The 18,206-nt window shown below is 38.0% G+C and overlaps 1 protein-coding gene across 1 annotated transcript in view; it reads left to right on the forward strand.

Moving 5' to 3' along the window:
- The window catches only part of alg5 (ALG5 dolichyl-phosphate beta-glucosyltransferase), an 87,675-nt gene that overhangs the window by 42,470 nt on the left and 26,999 nt on the right, over positions 1 to 18,206 (forward strand). Inside the window, exons 7-8 of the mRNA XM_028799281.2 lie at positions 1,784 to 1,843; positions 4,420 to 4,571. Coding sequence (XP_028655114.1) covers positions 1,784 to 1,843; positions 4,420 to 4,571 — 212 coding nt within the window. The remainder of the gene's footprint in view (positions 1 to 1,783; positions 1,844 to 4,419; positions 4,572 to 18,206) is intronic.

The following is an 18,206-nucleotide window of genomic DNA, read 5'->3' on the forward strand; positions in this document are numbered from 1 at the left end:
GAAGTGACCAGGAGACGAGTGACTCTCCACTTATGGCAGCGGAAGGCAGCGGGGGTTGGGACTTGGGATGTGGTGTCTCCAGTGTGGGAGCCTTGGTCGTTGGGGAATCCCAAGTCACTGCCAGGGGGAGCCAACCGGAGCCAAGGATCGGTAAGGCGACCGACAGTAGTAGAAGCAGAAGCATATAAAGAAGGTCAGCTGCAGAGAGAGCGTCTCACTTGCTGCCGGGCCCTAATGGTAGAAGCAAGTTTGACGCTAGTTTAAAAGAAGCACTGGGCTTGTCATTGGTTTTTTTAAAGATTGCTTCCTGCACAACGTTTTAACTCGGTTTTAAAAGATTGTGTTTTTGTATTTTAACCTCCACAATGACACTCGTTTTTAATGGATTATTTATTTATTGGATTTATTGAACTTTGAATGCACAGCACTTTATTTGAACACTCATTTGTTTTTGTTGATTGGCTGTAAATAAAAGCACTTTTGCACTTTGTTACATCATCCCCTTTCTCTAATGTTATTGCCTCACTGTCTAGCTCATCGGTGACATTACCGACAGTGTTGGGTTCAAGGGCTCCCTAATAGAAGATGGGAGCATGGAGCTGAACCTGCATCGTCACATGGAGTTGCTTTTTATGCTAGCTTGCAGTTGTTCTAAAAAGTGTTCTGTCTTCGATGAACATTTCTTTTATGCTGAAAGAAATGCTGAAACTGGAATAATTTTTTTTTTCTTAATACAGTAATCCCTCCTCCATCGCGGGGGTTGCGTTCCAGAAACCCCCGCGAAAGGTGAAAATCCACGAAGTAGAAACCATATGTTTATATGGTTATTTTTATATTGTCATGCTTGGGTCACAGATTTGCACAGAAACACAGGAAGTTGTAGAGAAACAGGAACTTTATTCAAACACTGCAAACAAACATTTGTCTCTTTTTCAAAAGTTTAAACTTTGCTCTATAACAAGACAGAGATGACAGTTCAGTCTCACAATTAAAAGAATGCAAACATGTCTTCCTCTTCAAAGGAGTGCGAGTCAGGATCAGAGAATGTCAGAAAGAGAGAGAAAAGCAAACAAATCAATAGGGCTGTTTGGCTTTTAAGTATGAGAAGCACCGGCGGCACAAAGCTGTTGAAGGCGGCAGCTCACACCCCCTCGTCAGGAGCAGAGAAAGAGAGAGAGAGAGAGACAGAGAAAAACAAACAAACAAACAAAAATCAATACGTGCCCTTCGAGCTTTTAAGTATGCGAAGCACTGTGCAGCATGTCGCTTCAGGAAGCAGCTGCACAGAAGGGAGCAACGTGAAGATAATCTTTCAGCATTTTTAGACTAGCGTCCGTATCGTCTTGGTGTGCGAACAGCCCCCTTGCTCAATCCCCCTACGTCAGGATCAGAGAATGTCAGCGCAAGAGAGAGAGAAAGAAAAGTAAGTTGGGTAGCTTCTCAGCCATCTGCCAATAGCGTCCCTTGTATGAAATCAACTGGGCAAACCAACTGAGGAAGCATGTACCAGAAATTAAAAGACCCATTGTCCGCAGAAATCCGCGAACCAGCAAAAAATCTGCGATATATATTTAAATATGCTTACATATAAAATCCGCAATGAGTGAAGCCGCGAAAGGCGAAGCGCGATATAGCGAGGGATTACTGTAGTGTGCTTCTTTACAAACGCATTGAAAGCATGTTCATTATCTGTTTTGTATTCTTCATGTTTTATGACTTATTTTAATGTTACATTTTAGACAAACAGATTATGAAATGTACTATTTTTTTGTTTTTATTATAGAATGAGATGGCTATATCATGTGGGTCTCGAGCACACCTGGAGAAAGAATCTGTAGCTAAGGTAATTTTCACAAAAGACTGGTGTTGAAGTAGTTGCAATGAATGTAAAAAATATAGCAGACTAAAATGTATAATGGGAAACTGTGTGATCCACCCATACATGTGCTCCATTGCAGTAGATTCATAATTTTTATTATTTTTTTTTAAATTTTGGACCAATTAAGTAATTTTTTTTTTGTTGTTGTTTTTCCACTACTTTATTAATACACTAGTAAGAATATCTGAAAACAGCCGTGATAGTCTTTGTTTAAAATGATGTAGTATGCATTTAATTTTATTTTTGTCAAAATATCACTGCATTTACCTATATTATTTAAATATTTCTTCATGCTCATGTACAATTTTAGTACCAATGTCAAATATTTAATACAAGTGACAATAGTGACCCTATAAACTTACTACTCTTTGTTTCTTCTTTACTTAATATTTGAAATATAGTAGCCCTATGCTAGGGCTGGTCAGCCTCATGCAGTTATAAAGAACATAAATATGTGCTATCCAGCAAATTTGTGATCCAGTAGCCTGTTGTGCTAAATCTTGACATGAGGTACTCTTGCTTTTTTGGGATGTATTTTACTTTAAATTTATTTTTTAGAGTGATCTTTGCTGAGTACAGGTTCAGAGCACATACAGAAGTCCACATTAACAGTGTATTAACAGTACATTGTTAAACCATCCAGCATGTACATACATTAAGATATAAACTACTCTGAACACACAAAATATTGAGTCCTTTATCATTCTAATTGACATATCCCCAGTTGACAATGAAGGAATGAAAAACAAAAACACTTACCAGTAGCATTGCTATAGAACAATAACCTATGGAGGTGCACTGTCTGTTTTAATAGGCAAATTTGATGACCTAGTCCAAGTGGGAACCCAGCGCCACTTACATATTGTACTGTGAAAATAGAAGATCAGATCTTTTCAAAGTTTAATCCCAAGGTTCCTAATTTATTTTTTGTTATTTGCCAGGGGTAATAATAATACTGTATATTGACAATGTAGCAGAGACACCAGAAAGGAAACAGAACAGAGGAGGGTCATTGTGGCTTTCTCTCCCTCGTCTTCAACCTCCTTAAACATAAAGTATATACAGTAGAACAGCAATGCCGCAAATGAAAAGTATAAGAGACAAAAAAATTCCTTGTAATTTATCATTATAGTTGGATTAAGTTGGAGAGAGCTTTTTGTGAATAGCAGTTGGAACCTGTACTGATTCTGCTTTGTCCACAGAATTTTATACTTGATGGAACAGTTGAAAAATGCAGGATTTCCCAAATTAATTGAGTAAAATAAGAGCAGTTGATAATTACAGTGCAAATCTGCTGGATGGTGTGATTTAATGGCACAGAGATAGTATGCTGTATTCTTAGCTAGCACATTGAATAGCACTTACCTCTGCCAGTCCCCTGATGGTACAGTGTAATAAAGTGATTGAGATGTGTTATTATTTAACTTGCTCGCCCAAATTTCACTTAAACTCTCCACAGCACCAGCAACCAACCTTCTATGCTTTTATTTAGATACTGAGCCAATAGGCAGGCACCAGAAAGCCAACTTTAGTGGCATTATAAACCGTTTCCTTTGCTCAAGCTGTGAGGTTTTGCAGCTATTTTAGCTATGAAGTTCTTTTGTAATGAACACCATTGCTGGCCTGATGAATTCATATTTCTGCTGATCCATTCTGGTGCCAGAATAAGTGTATTTATAAAACCCTTTAAGTCTGTGGATCCATTATGTTAGCTGTTTGCAGTGCATGTTGGTGATGCTGGTTTAACAGGAATGAGAAATATTTTTGTGGTACATTGTATTCATTGATACAGTACAGTAACATTTGAATGTCACAATATCTGAGCATTATTCCCAACAAGGTGAGCCCCTTCATGACAGCAGTCTACAAAATCACCTTAATGCAGTGGCCTCACCTGTTATCAAATCTTATTCTAATCACGTTGGACACTTTGCAATTCATAGCATTCCAGTGATGTGATTTCCAGCTGTTCTGTAAGCCAATGGAAGCCCAACAAGTTATTAGGAAGGCATACCTAATAAAGTGGCCCCTTTATGTGTATGTACTGCAAGTAAATATCTCCACCACTAAGTATGTGCTCTTGAACAATGATTCAACTTCTTAGAGTGATTGACTGCTTTAATTAAGAAATTTAGTGATAACTAAATTGTTTCCCTAAATATTTCTGTTTATGTTCATTATTTGTACTGTGAAGCAGAGCACTCATTTTCATTGGCTTTAAGATTCTTCAGTTGTAGTGTTAATTATGATGTACAGTATTCATTGATATACTGTTGAAGGAACTGCTTCTGCTACTTGGGCACTTTTTAAATTAAGAATAGGCACACAGGGTGAATTGGTTACCATATTTCATGATGCCAGTAAACAAAGTTTAATTCAGGTTGCAAAATGAATTTATCTTATCAATATTTTATTATTATAAATTAAGTGAATTTTTACTGTGTTGCAGTTTAGTGTAATAGAATATAGAATGTTGCACATTATTTTACATTTTTGGGTATTACTTTATTCCACTAATACAAATTTGTTTATTTTATCAGCGTTCTGTATTTAGAACATTCCTGATGTATGCGTTCCATTTTCTGGTCTGGTTCTTCTGTGTCCGGGGAATTCGAGATACCCAGTGTGGCTTTAAAATGTTTACACGAGAGGCAGCTCTAAGGACTTTTTCTATTTTGCATGTGGAAAGATGGTATGTATTAAATGTAAAATATAACTGTCATAAGACATTCCTCAGTGTTAGAAATAATCTGATCCATAACCTTCATCTTTCATTGAATTAACCTATATATTTGCTACTTGCGAGATGGTTAGCGTTATCTATTTTTTTGTATGTCTGTGCACAATATCAAAAGGCTAATTGGGTTCAGTAATGATAATTGCTAGGGTGGTGTAGATGACACAGTGACATTCTAAGGCTATATGCCTGTTAACACAGATGTCACTGTACACTGGGATAGTGTTGAATCTATATAAAATGCAGCTCAGGATCAAACTCTTTTCTTTTCATGGGTAAAATGTACTGTCACTCATTTATAATAAGGGTTAACACGGTCATATTTTAGTCTTTACTGGCAACCATACCCATCCTGCATACCATATGTGATCTTGGGGGCTAATGTCACAAGCACATTGCTTACATAGTGACCACATTTTTCAAGATTCTGACAGTAAATGTCCAAAGAGTAATGAAAACTGCAGTTTGCATACCCTACTGACTTAGTCATCCATATGCTTTCTATATCAATCTTTTATTTTCAATGTTAATGTACTTGTTTCTTGTATTAGCTAATCTTTTGGCATTTATTTTTGTAAAAATATATTCCTGCATTACTTCTTTGCTAAACCAGCTGTGGCCCTGTAAGACATCTGTTTCTCAATCTATATTCTGTGATGTACTAATCCTGTTCTGCAGTTGTGTATCTTCTTTTTCTGTCCAAGTTATATCCAAGTTGCCATCTTCTCTCAACAGAGTAATAAACTCCATTGTATGAAATCTTCAATTCTTTTGGCACTCTGTCATATGGAATAACCTTCATTTTGCAAAATAGCAATAGAATAGCAGTTTTCTTGAGAAAGCAGTTTCACTTTGGCCATTTTTGAACACAACGATTGACAATTCACTTGCTTTATTGAGCAGAATAACACTTTTTAGCTGTCCTAATACAATTACAGTTACTGTAATAGCCATCTAGCATGAAACATTGATTATTAGCATTACTTAATTAAGGATTAACTAAGAAAGTGTACCATTAGGACATTGAAGTAACGGCAGCTTAAAATGGTGCTGTGCAATTATGTGAATAATCTTAATACATAATTCGCCTGCCTCCTCACTCACTCACTCACGTCCGTCCGAAGCCAAATGCGCAGTCGCCTTCTGCGCACGTCCGAAGCCAAATGCATTGTCGCCTTCTGTGCACGTCCGAAGCCAAATGCACCGTCGCCTTCTGCGCAGCTGCCCGAAAAACCTTACGAGACCGACATCCAACCCCAACATCGCGGCAGGCGGCGGATTTACGGCCAAAAAAATTCAAAGAGAAAGGCAACTTCGATTAAAGCTCTAGAGGCCTGAAAGGCGATTTCGACTACAGCTCGAGGCCTAATTACGCATTCTGATTCAATTACGCATTCATTCAATACACCTATATCAGGTTTGTGGTGCTTATACTTATTACTATTCCATATTGTACTGGAACATTCAGCATTCAGTATTATACTATAGGCCTGGAAAATTCATCAAGTAACTGTACAAGCCTGTACAGTAATGAGTAAAGCGGACTACAATCATTACAAAACAACTTCTTCGTTACTTATCATTTGTTCTTCATACACTGTTGACACACACTCGTGCCTGTTTCATCTTACGTTGTTGAAACAGGCTCTTTGTCTAGTAAACTATAAATCAGTCATTTCAGCAATAATAGCCATTTGTATGGTAATGTTTTTGCTGTATTTAAGTAAATTGAAGGATACTTTGATCAAATAATGTATCAATTTCAATATTATACTGTATGCGCTATTTGTGTGTACATTATATGTAATATTTTTTCTCAAGTCCTCTTTAATCAGGCAAATATAGGTGAGAAAAGTTTTGGATGGTTAATGCTGGGGAGTGGCAACATTTTCATTATAGATTAGCACATGCAAGTAAGAGTTTCACTGTACTCTGTACACATGACAATAATAGCAATATAAATATATGGAAACTACCCAAAAGATTTCTTTTAACAGAAGCTGGGAATTAATACATTTATGATTATAACATATAGTGCCCATACAAAATATTCCTCCCTTGGAAGATTTCACATTTTATTATTAAACAACTTTGAATTACAATGGATTTAATTTGGCTTTTTTGACACTGCTCAACTGAAAAGGATTCTTCAATGTCAAAGTGAAAAAAGATCGCTGCAAAGTTGTCTAAATTAATTACAAATATAAAACACAAAATAATTATTAGCATAAGTTTTCACCCACTTTAATATGACGTACATAAATCATCACTTTTGCAACCAGTTGATTTTAGAAGTCACAGAATTAGTTTAGTGGAGATCATCTGTCTATAGTCTAGTGAATTCAGTTGATTGTAGTATAAATGCACCTGTCCACCTTGTGTTAAGTCAGTATTGTTCGCTAATCTACACAGAAAATACTAAAGAAACACTCCAAGCAATTCTGTGAAAAGGTTATGAAGTGTTGCATGGGTGTTTTACCAGTAACAGCTTAATGGGACAGTGGCAAAGAGAAAGAAACTGTAATCTATGTATATAAAAGCCAAATACCACTGACTCACTCATCACGAAATCTCCCAAACCGTGAGGACTTGAAATTTGAAATGTAGGTTGCCCGGGGCCCATAGGTGCGCGCTAAGAAATGGTTTTAAAAATTTCGTGGTCCAAGTATGAAATTTCATATAAAGAAATCATAGTTTCATACTAAGAATCATAGTTTGTTTGCACCAGTGATATATTCACGCTAATCCGAGAAAGAGGCTGTGGGCTGAGGGGAGGGGGAAGAGTGACTGTGTACATTATCAAAAACGCACCATTCATTCTATGGGGATGCTTTTTCAGCAGCAGGCTGTGGAAGGCAAATGATGATACAGGATAAAAAAATGTAGAAAAATACTGGAGTAAAGCCTGATGTAGTCTGCAAGAAAACTGTACCTTGGGAGAAGATTGGTTTTCCAGCAAGACAACAATCCCAAGCTTAAAGCCAAAGCTACACAGGAATGGTTTAAAAGTAACAATGTTGATGTCTTTGAGTGGCTGAGTCAGAGTCCACATCTCAATCCAGTTGAGAAATTGTGGCTTTACTTGGAAAAAGGTTATTTACTCATGTCCCCATTCAGAATGACAGAGCTTGGTAAACAAGAATGGGGAATAAAATTATGGTGTCCAGATTTGAAAAGCTGATAGAGAAACCTTTTCATACAGATTGAAGGCTACAGTGGCTCTCAAAGGTGCATCTGCTAAATACTGACTTAAAGAGGGGTGAATACTTAGGCAGTCAATTATTTTGTGTATTACATTTGTAATTCCTTTAGATCACTTTGCAGAGATCTCTGGTAACTTTAATATTGAAGAGTCTTTTTTTTTTTCTGATGATTGGTGTCCAAAACCCAAATTACACCCACTGTGGTACAATGTTGTATATGATTAAATGATAACACTTCCTAGGGGGTGAGTGATTTTTATAGCACTATATATGACTAATAAGCCAATTTGCCAAAAAAAAAATGCTCTCTGTGGCTTTTGCTTTAAAACAAAATTTCTCATGTATAGATTTAAGGGGGCAGCGCTGCTGCCTCGCAGTTGGGAGATCTGGGGACCTGGGTTCGATTCCCGGGTCCTCCCTGCGTGGAGTTTGCATGTTCTCCCCGTGTCTGCATGGGTTTCCTCCGGGGGCTCCGGTTTCCTCCCACAGTCCAAAGACATGCAGGTTAGGTGGATTGGCGATTCTAAATTGGCCCTAGTGTGTGCTTGGTGTGTGGGTGTGTTTGTGTGTGTCCTGCGGTGGGTTGGCACCCTGCCCAGGCTTGTTTCCTGCCTTGTGCCCTGTGTTGGCTGGGATTGGCTCCAGCAGACCCCCGTGACCCTGTTCGGATTCAGCGGGTTGGAAAATGGATGGATGGATAGATTTAAGGCAAGTATTTATTTAAATATTGAGTTTCATTTAATACATTGTTTCTTTAAACTGTAGTTAAGTGTGTGATAGTTAACTTTAGATAGTAGTATTTTCACTTTTTCAGCCTATTGTGGCTCTGTATTTCAGGAAATGTAAAAATAAGATTAAAAAGATTATTTATTTTTTCCCTCTTTTCAATTCTTTCAACCTTGTAGTATAACAGAAGTAATAAATAATAGACTGACTTAAGCAAGTATATTGACTATTCTTATGTATATTATTAAAGAAATAAAAAATAGATATAATACATTAATTATTTGTTAAACTGAACCAATAAAAAATCGAGCATTCGTGTACAATATACAAGAGAAACATTCCCCCAGTTCTTTTTTTCCACTTCAGTTTGTACTAATTAATGATGAAATAATGGCAGGAAAGTAGAGATTAATTATTGGTGCCTTGATCTGCTGGTCCCAAAACACTAAACAATTATTTCTGTCTTAACTGCTTAGTCAATGGATAGGGTAGCTTTTGTAGTTTATCAAAAAGGTATTTCTCATATAATTGAGTACACATTTGTCCCAAAATTTGAATCAGAGTTAAATTTACAAGTACCTTTCAATGTATGAGTAAGGCAGGTTATAAATTAACTCCAGTACTTAACTAAAGAGTGCATAATATTAACAGAGATCCTAGAAGGCAATTAGAGGTAAGTATTACTAAAAATGCAAAAGCTTATCGTTTTTTAAAGTAGAATTTTAGTGGTTATAGAATGAGGAAAAGGAAAATTGAACGCTAAGAGGAGAACAAAATGTATGAAGGATAGCAAAGGGAAAATAAAATATTTACATGCAAAGAAACTGCATAGTCTTTATACTGTATTTTCTATGTTTTCACCTTTGATGAAGTCACAGTTCTCCTAAACGTTGTTGAAAATATTAATAAAGCATGGCCAGCAGTGCTGAGTTTCAATTAAACAGATTGTAAATAAACGTAAGGATGGATGAATTGGCGTTAAGCACTACTTTACATAGAGAAACATAGACTCAAGGTAGGAAGGATAACCTGTGTTGGGCAATAATGACTGACCTTGTCAAAACAAATGCGTGCGTTCTTATATGGTCACTGAGTCAATTTTTCACTAATAAGCAGTCATAGTATTCAAAACTTATCATAATCACTATTTAATATAACATCTTAGACTAACCTGAAACATATCAGAAGTAGGTGCCTAATGTGGTTGGCCATGTGAAATGCTGAGTCTTTGTTAAAGAATAAACACTTTTAACTACAAATAGAAATTTGTATTGGTGTATCTCTAATTATTAATTTTGTTTTCTTTCTTAACCTAGTACTCTGGATTAATGTTTTCCTGTACTAAAATACTATGCTATTCAAACATACTAGATATGTTAAGCATTGAGCTATAAAAAAAAAAAAAAAGTTGTTGAAAGAAATTCACTAAATGAAACATAACCCAATGAAGGTTCTGCAGACTACTGTATAATGCCATTCTATTGTCATTCTTTCAGCAGTCTAAGTGTATCGTGAGCTATGTTATGTAGGCTTGATGGTTTTTAAAAGCAATATTTTTAATACTAGTTTAATTGAAAGAAGGTGTCTCAGCAATATGTTTGACTGCTGCTGTGTCCATATACAGAATATTATGTGGTAAGGAAAGTTTACAATTGTTCTTCACCTGACAATTCATGCATCAAAAAGCTCCTGAAGAATTACAAAATTCCTTAAAGCAGCATATACTTTGGGGATTAGGGAAAAAACAGTGAATTCGGCAAATGCGTAGTTACTTTTCATTTCTTTATTGATTGGTTAGTTGGTTGGTTGCTTTTTCATAGAGACACCTAATTAGACATTCATTTAAAGACAGATGTTTTACTAGGTTTCTTATATAAATAATTTGTTAGATACAGGTACATGGTTCTATATACAAGGTAACTTCTTTACATTAAAGCATCCTAAAACATTATGTATTAAACAAAATTTCATTAGACAATAAAGCTCTTTTTAGTACTTGTGTTTTAAAATCAAATTCCGATACCTGTTTATTAAAAAAATACCTTATAGTATTTATGTGATCAACACTTTCAATGATGGTTTTACTTTTTTAAAAGAACTTCTTACTGTAGGTTTCCACAACAAACTGAAGAAAGTTTTAATGATAGATAGGCATATCTCCTTAAACTACCAATATTCTTCTTCTTCTTCTTTCGGCTACTCCCGTTAGGGGTTGCCACAGCGGATCATCTTCTTCCATATCTTTCTGTCCTGTGCATCTTGTTCTGTTACACCCATCACCCTCATGTCCTCTCTCACCACATTCATAAACCTTCGCTTAGGCCTTCTTCTTTTCCTCTTCCCTGGCAGCTCTATCCTTAGCATCCTTCTCCCAGTATACTCAGCATCTCTCCTCTGCACATGTCCAAACCAACGCAATCTTGCCTCTCTGACTTTGTCTCCCAACCATCCAACTTGAACTGACCCTCTAATGTACTCATTTCTAATCCTATTCATCCTCATCACATCCAGTGCAAATCTTAGCATCTTTAACTCTGCTACTTCCAGCTCTGTCTCCTGCTTTCTGTTCAGTGCCACCACCTCCAACTCATATAGCATAGCTGGTCTCACTACTGTAGACCTTCCCTTTCACTCTTCCTGATATCCGTCTGTCACAAATTACTCCTGACACTCTTCTCCACCCATTCCACCCTGCCTGCACTCTCTTTTTCACCTCTCTTCCACAATCCCCGTTACTCTGTACTGTTGATCCCAAGTATTTAAACTCATCCACCTTCGCCAGCTCTAGTCCCTGCATCCTTATCATTCCACTGACCTCCCTCTCATTTACACACATGTATTCTGTCTTGTTCCTACTGACCTTAATTCCTCTCCTCTCTAGAGCATATCTCCACCTCTCCAGGGTCTCCTCAACCTGCTCCCTACTATCGCTACAGATCACCATGTCATCAGCAAACATCATAGTCCACGGGGGCTCCTGTCTAATCTCATCTGTCAACCTGTCCATCACCATTGCAAATAATAAGGGGCTCAGAGCCGATCCCTGATGTAATCCCACCTCCAACTTGAATGCATCTGTCACTCCTACCGCAGACCTCACCACTGTCACACTTCCCTCGTACATATCCTGTACAACTCTTACGTACTTCTCTGCCACTCCCGATTTCCTCATACAATACCACAGCTCCTCTCGAGGCACCCTGTCATATGCTTTCTCCAGGTCCACAAAGATGCAATGCAACTCCTTCTGGCCTTCTTTAAACTTCTCCATCAACATCCTCAGAGCAAACATTGCATCTGTGGTGCTCTTTCTTGGCATGAAACCATACTGCTGTTCACTAATCATCACCTCACTTCTTAACCTAGCTTCCAATACTCTTTCCCATAACTTCATACTATGGCTCATCAATTTTATTCCCCTGTAGTTACTGCAGTCCTGCACATCCCCCTTATTCCTAAATATCAGCACCAGTACACTTCTTCTCCACTCCTCAGGCATCCTCTCACTTTCCAAGATTCCATTAAACAATCTGGTTAAAAACTCCACTGCCATCTCTCCTAAACACCTCCATGCTTCAATAGGTGTGTCATCTGGACCAACAGCCTTTCCATTTTTCATCCTCTTCATAGCTGTCCTTTCTCCCTCCTTGCTAATCCGTTGCACTTCCTAATTCACTATCTCCACATCATCCAACCTCTTCTCTCTCTCTCTCGTTCCCTTCATTCATCAGCCTCTCAAAGTACTCTTTTAATCAGTTCAACACACTCTCCTCGCTTGTGAGTATGTTTCCATTTTTATCCTTTATCATCCTAACCTGCTGCACATCTTTCCCAGCTCGGTCCCTCTGCCTAGCCAATTGGTACAGGTCCTTTTCTCCCTCCTTAGTGTTAAACCTCTCATACAACTCATCATACGCTTTTTCTTTAGCCTTCGCCACCTCTCTCTTCACCTTGCGCCTTATCTACTTTCTGCATCTCTCTGACTATCCCACTTCTTCTTTGCCATCCTCTTTCTCTGTATACTCTCCTGTATTTCCTCATTCCACCACCAGGTTTCCATTTCCTCCTTCCTCTTTCCAGATGTCACACTAAGTGCCCTTCTTGCTGTCACCCTTACTACATCTGCTGTAGTTTCCCAACTGTCTGGTAACTCTTCACTGCCACCCAGTGCCTGTCTTACCTCCTCCATAAACTCAACCTTGCAGTCTTCCTTTTTCAACTTCCACCATTTGATCTTTGGCTCTGCCCTCACTCTCTTCCTCTTCTTGATCTCCAACGTTATCCTACACACCACCATCCTATGCTGCTTAACTACACTTTCCCCTGCCACCACTTTGTAGTCTTCAATCTCCTTCAGATCAATTCTTCTGCATAGGATGTAATTTATCTATGTGTATCTTCCTCCACTCTTGTACATAACCCTATGTTCCTCCCTCTTCTTAAAATATGTATTCACCACAGCCATGTCCATCCTTTTGGCAAAATCCACTATCCTCTGACCTTCTTCATTCCTCTCCTTGACACCATACATACCCATCATCTCCTCGTCTCCTCTGTTCCCACACACAATATATCAACCTTCCTTCTCTCCATCATATCTGCTAACTCTCTCCCCTTACCAGTTATACTGCCAACATTCAAAGTTCCTACCCTCAGTTCCACTCTTTACTTTCCTCCTCTCCTCCTGCCTCCAGACACGTCTCCCCCCCTCTTCTTCGGCCAACAGTAGCCCAATTTCCTCAAGCACCCTGTACTGTACTGTACTGATGGCGGTCATTGTTAACCCGGGGCTCGACCGATCCGGTATGGAAATTTGTATTGTTGTCCGCATATTGATTTGGCAAAATTTTACCCGGGATGCCTTTCCTGACATAACCCTCCCCATTTATCCGGGCTTGGGACCGGCACAAAGAAACCCCCTGGTTTGTGCATCCCCTGTGGCTAGGTTATAAACTACCAGTATTACATCATATAAATTTATAATACCACACATGAAAAACAAATCCAATTTTATTGTTAATTTACGGAGCTGTTGGCCCATAGTCCTCATTTATAGTCAAGTGTAGCAGCCATTTATCTGCTTTTTCTACAAATTGTTATGCAGTTATCTTAATATTTTACTTAACTATATTAATTTAGGAGTGGAAGAGCAAACATGTTTTTCTACTTCTTAATGCTGTTTTTTTCTTTGGAATGTTCTCTTTCATAATCGTATTTTAGGTCTGCTTGTCACTTACGATTGGAACATTCAAAATGTAATCATCTCTTCTGTTAATGAGACCATTCCATATCTTGATTTAATTACTTTGATCTGTTCCTGCCCTTGTTGATAAATGTGCAAATAAGAACAAGTCTGAAGCACATAAATAATAACAGTACTTCAGGATTTATTGATATTCTGACAACCTCCCACCAAAGCTATGAGACTAATGGAAATTAGCATACAAATATAGCAACTCCCATGTGAAACAGGCTTTAATTAAAGTTAAAAATAATTACAATTGTTTAATGTTAGTTACCACATTCCTTCATGGTCTGAGAGTGTCTCAAAGTGTAAGAATTTCATCCGCACTCTGATAGCCCACGATAGTAGAATTATCTGTTTTACTACACAAAATCTAATTTAACAAATAAATATCAAAAGTATCTAGCTCACTTGTGTCATAGGAAAAGGTTTCTGAATTTCTTCTAAGAATTGCCTAGACAACACATATACAGTGGTGTGAAAAACTATTTGCCCCCTTCCTGATTTCTTATTCTTTTGCATGTTTGTCACACAAAATGTTTCTGATCATCAAACACATTTAACCATTAGTCAAATATAACACAAGTAAACACAAAATGCAGTTTTTAAATGATGGTTTTTATTATTTAGGGAGAAAAAAAATCCAAACCTACATGGCCCTGTGTGAAAAAGTAATTGCCCCCTTGTTAAAAAATAATCTAACTGTGGTGTATCACACCTGAGTTCAATTTCCGTAGCCACCCCCAAGGCCTGATTACTGCCACACCTGTTTCAATCAAGAAATCACTTAAATAGGAGCTGCCTGACACAGAGAAGTAGACCAAAAGCACCTCAAAAGCTAGACATCATGCCAAGATCCAAAGAAATTCAGGAACAAATGAGAACAGAAGTAATTGAGATCTATCAGTCTCGTAAAGGTTATAAAGCCATTTCTAAAGCTTTGGGACTCCAGCGAACCACAGTGAGAGCCATTATCCACAAATGGCAAAAACATGGAACAGTGGTGAACCTTCCCAGGAGTGGCCGGCCGACCAAAATTACCCCAAGAGCGCAGAGACGACTCATCCGAGAGGTCACAAAAGACCCCAGGACAACGTCTAAAGAACTGCAGGCCTCACTTGCCTCAATTAAGGTCAGTGTTCACGACTCCGCCATAAGAAAGAGACGGGGCAAAAATGGCCTGCATGGCAGATTTCCAAGATGCAAACCACTGTTAAGCAAAAAGAACATTAGGGCTCGTCTCAATTTTGCTAAGAAACATCTCAATGATTGCCAAGACTTTTGGGAAAATACCTTGTGGACTGATGAGTCAAAAGTTGAACTTTTTGGAAGGCAAATGTCCCGTTACATCTGGCGTAAAAGGAACACAGCATTTCAGAAAAAGAACATCATACCAACAGTAAAATATGGTGGTGGTAGTGTGATGGTCTGGGGTTGTTTTGCTGCTTCAGGACCTGGAAGGCTTGCTGTGATAGATGGAACCATGAATTCTACTGTCTACCAAAAAATCCTGAAGGAGAATGTCCGGCCATCTGTTCGTCAACTCAAGCTGAAGCGATCTTGGGTGCTGCAACAGGACAATGACCCAAAACACACCAGCAAATCCACCTCTGAATGGCTGAAGAAAAACAAAATGAAGACTTTGGAGTGGCCTAGTCAAAGTCCTGACCTGAATCCAATTGAGATGCTATGGCATGACCTTAAAAAGGCGGTTCATGCTAGAAAACCCTCAATAAAGCTGAATTACAACAATTTTGCAAAGATGAGTGGGCCAAAAATTCCTCCAGAGCGCTGTAAAAGACTCATTGCAAGTTATCGCAAACGCTTGATTGCAGTTATTGCTGCTAAGGGTGGCCCAACCAGTTATTAGGTTCAGGGGGCAATTACTTTTTCACACAGGGCCATGTAGGTTTGGATTTTTTTTTCTCCCTAAATAATAAAAACCACCATTTACAAACTGCATTTTGTGTTTACTTGTGTTATATTTGACTAATGGTTAAATGTGTTTGATGATCAGAAACATTTTGTGTGACAAACATGCAAAAGAATAAGAAATCAGGAAGGGGGCAAATATTTTTCACACCACTGTAGGTGCAGTTTAAGCAATCTGCCTCTAGATGTTTTACTACTGGATCCCAAAATGTCAACGTTTTACATACTTAATAAACTTATTTCAGAAGTGGAAGTCTATTTCAGTGGAAGTCATATTTCAGAAGTCTACCATGATTTCTAAATTGAAGCTCACAAACTGTCCTTTATTGTGTAGACTTGGTTTCAGAATGGTACTAATGCTACTTTAATATATGGCCCCTAAATCTTATAAAGTGTCCTTTCCTTATTGGAAAAAAAATGCAATTTGGATCTGAGTATTCATAAGAATTTTAGACCAGTTTCTTTCTCTCACAAAAGTGGTTGCTTGAAACTACATTTCTATCCAGAGGTTTGTACCCCCCAGACGAAATACATAATGTGTATTGTTAACATTTGAAATAAAAAACTTTGTCAAAAAATGTTAATGTACAGTTTCAATTTATTTGATAAATAAATAAGAACAAATGTGGCATTTGCAAACATTTCAGCATCCTAATATATTAGTACTTAGTAACACACCCTTTTGCAAAAATAATAGCTTACAAACACTTTGTGTAGCTATAAGTCTTTGAATTCTTGTTTTGGAAATTTTTCCTCATTCTTTCTTGTAGATCATTTCCAGCTGTGAGGTATTCATGGGCTGTCTTGCATGCACAACACGTTTAAGATCCACCCATGTGATGTCCGTGTCTGGGGACTATGAGGCCCATTCCAAAACCTTCATCTTGTGTTTCTTGAGGTACTTCATAGTAGACTTAGATTGTTGTCTTGTTTTAGAAGCTATCCTTATTCAGCTTCAGTTTCCTGACTGACTGTCTGATGGTTTTGAGGATTTGTTGATATTTATTGGAGTTCATTCTTTCCTGTACTTGCACTTGAGCTGCCACACAACCTCAAAGTTGATAGATCCAATCCTGTGCTTAACATTTGTCAGGGTGTTCTTTTCTTCACCTGCTGTTTCTTTTTGTTATCCTTTTGTCATTGTTGATGATTTTAAATTAATTTGTCCCCAGCACTTGTTTCCAAAATGTCTCCGTCTTATACAGATATTGCGTCAATATGCATAAGGCATTGTTTTCTGTGATGAGATTAGAGGTAAGGTTTCCTTCTTATGCCTTTTCAATGAAGGTCTTTTCATGTATGTAACACTACACAGTGCAAGCAGTGCATCACCACTCCCTTCTCAGTTACATCTACCTATAGTCATATAGGAGTTTTGCTTTTCTTTCCTGCACATTATACAAGTTGTTCTGTCAGTTTTCCTGGTCTCCAGATCATGTCTTGACCCCCACAGTTCCTCCTGACTCCCATTTCTTATGACGTTTCAGATTGTGAAAATTGTTAGTGAGAAGTATATTGACAACTTTTTTATACCTGCTTTGTAGGTATAACTTAGTTTAATTTTTGGTCCTCGGTTAGTTGCTTAGAAGAGATCAGGGTTATTGAGGTTGCACAGTGTTTGAAGAGTAAAATAATTCATTAGTCTGTAAAACTGCCATCAGCCAACAATTCCTTATGACAGTTCTTGATTAAACTAACACCTAACAAGATAAGCCAGATTAGACCTAACGTAATGTGTTCTGGGACCTTATAATGGAAAGGGCACCAAAGCCTTTGCACGTGCCATATTTACTTTTATTTACTTGTATGTGTGTATGTGTGTGTATATATATATTATACAGTGGGGCAAAAAAGTATTTAGTCAGCCACCAATTGTGCAAGTTCTCCCACTTAAAAAGATGAGGGAGAACTATAATTTTCATCATAGGTATACCTCAACTATGAGAGATAAAATGAGAAAAAAAATCCAGAAATTAACATTGTCTGATTTTTAAAGAATTTATTTGCAAATTATGGTGGAAAATGAGTATTTGGTCACCTACAAAAAGCAAGATTTCTGGCTCTCACAGACCTGTAACTTCTCCTGTAAGAGGCCCCTTTGTCCTCCACTCGTTACCTGTATTAATGGCACCTGTTTGAACTCGTTATCAATATAAAAGACACCTGTCCACAACCTCAAACAGTCACACTCCAAACTCCACTATGGCCAAGACCAAAGAGCTGTCAAAGGACACCAGAAACAAAATTGTAGACCTGCACCAGGCTGGGAAGACTGAATCTGCAATAGGTAAGCAGCTTGGTGTGAAGAAATCAACTGTGGGAGCAATTATTAGAAAATGGAAGACATACAAGACCACTGATAATCTCCCTCGATCTGGGGCTACACGCAAGATCTCACCCCGTGGGGTCAAAATGATCACAAGAACGGTGAGCAAAAATCCCAGAACCACACGGGGGGACCTAGTGAATGAACTGCAGAGAGCT

Source organism: Erpetoichthys calabaricus, chromosome 4 (assembly GCF_900747795.2).
Source record: "Erpetoichthys calabaricus chromosome 4, fErpCal1.3, whole genome shotgun sequence".
In the NCBI taxonomy this organism is placed as follows: Eukaryota; Metazoa; Chordata; class Cladistia; order Polypteriformes; family Polypteridae; genus Erpetoichthys; species Erpetoichthys calabaricus.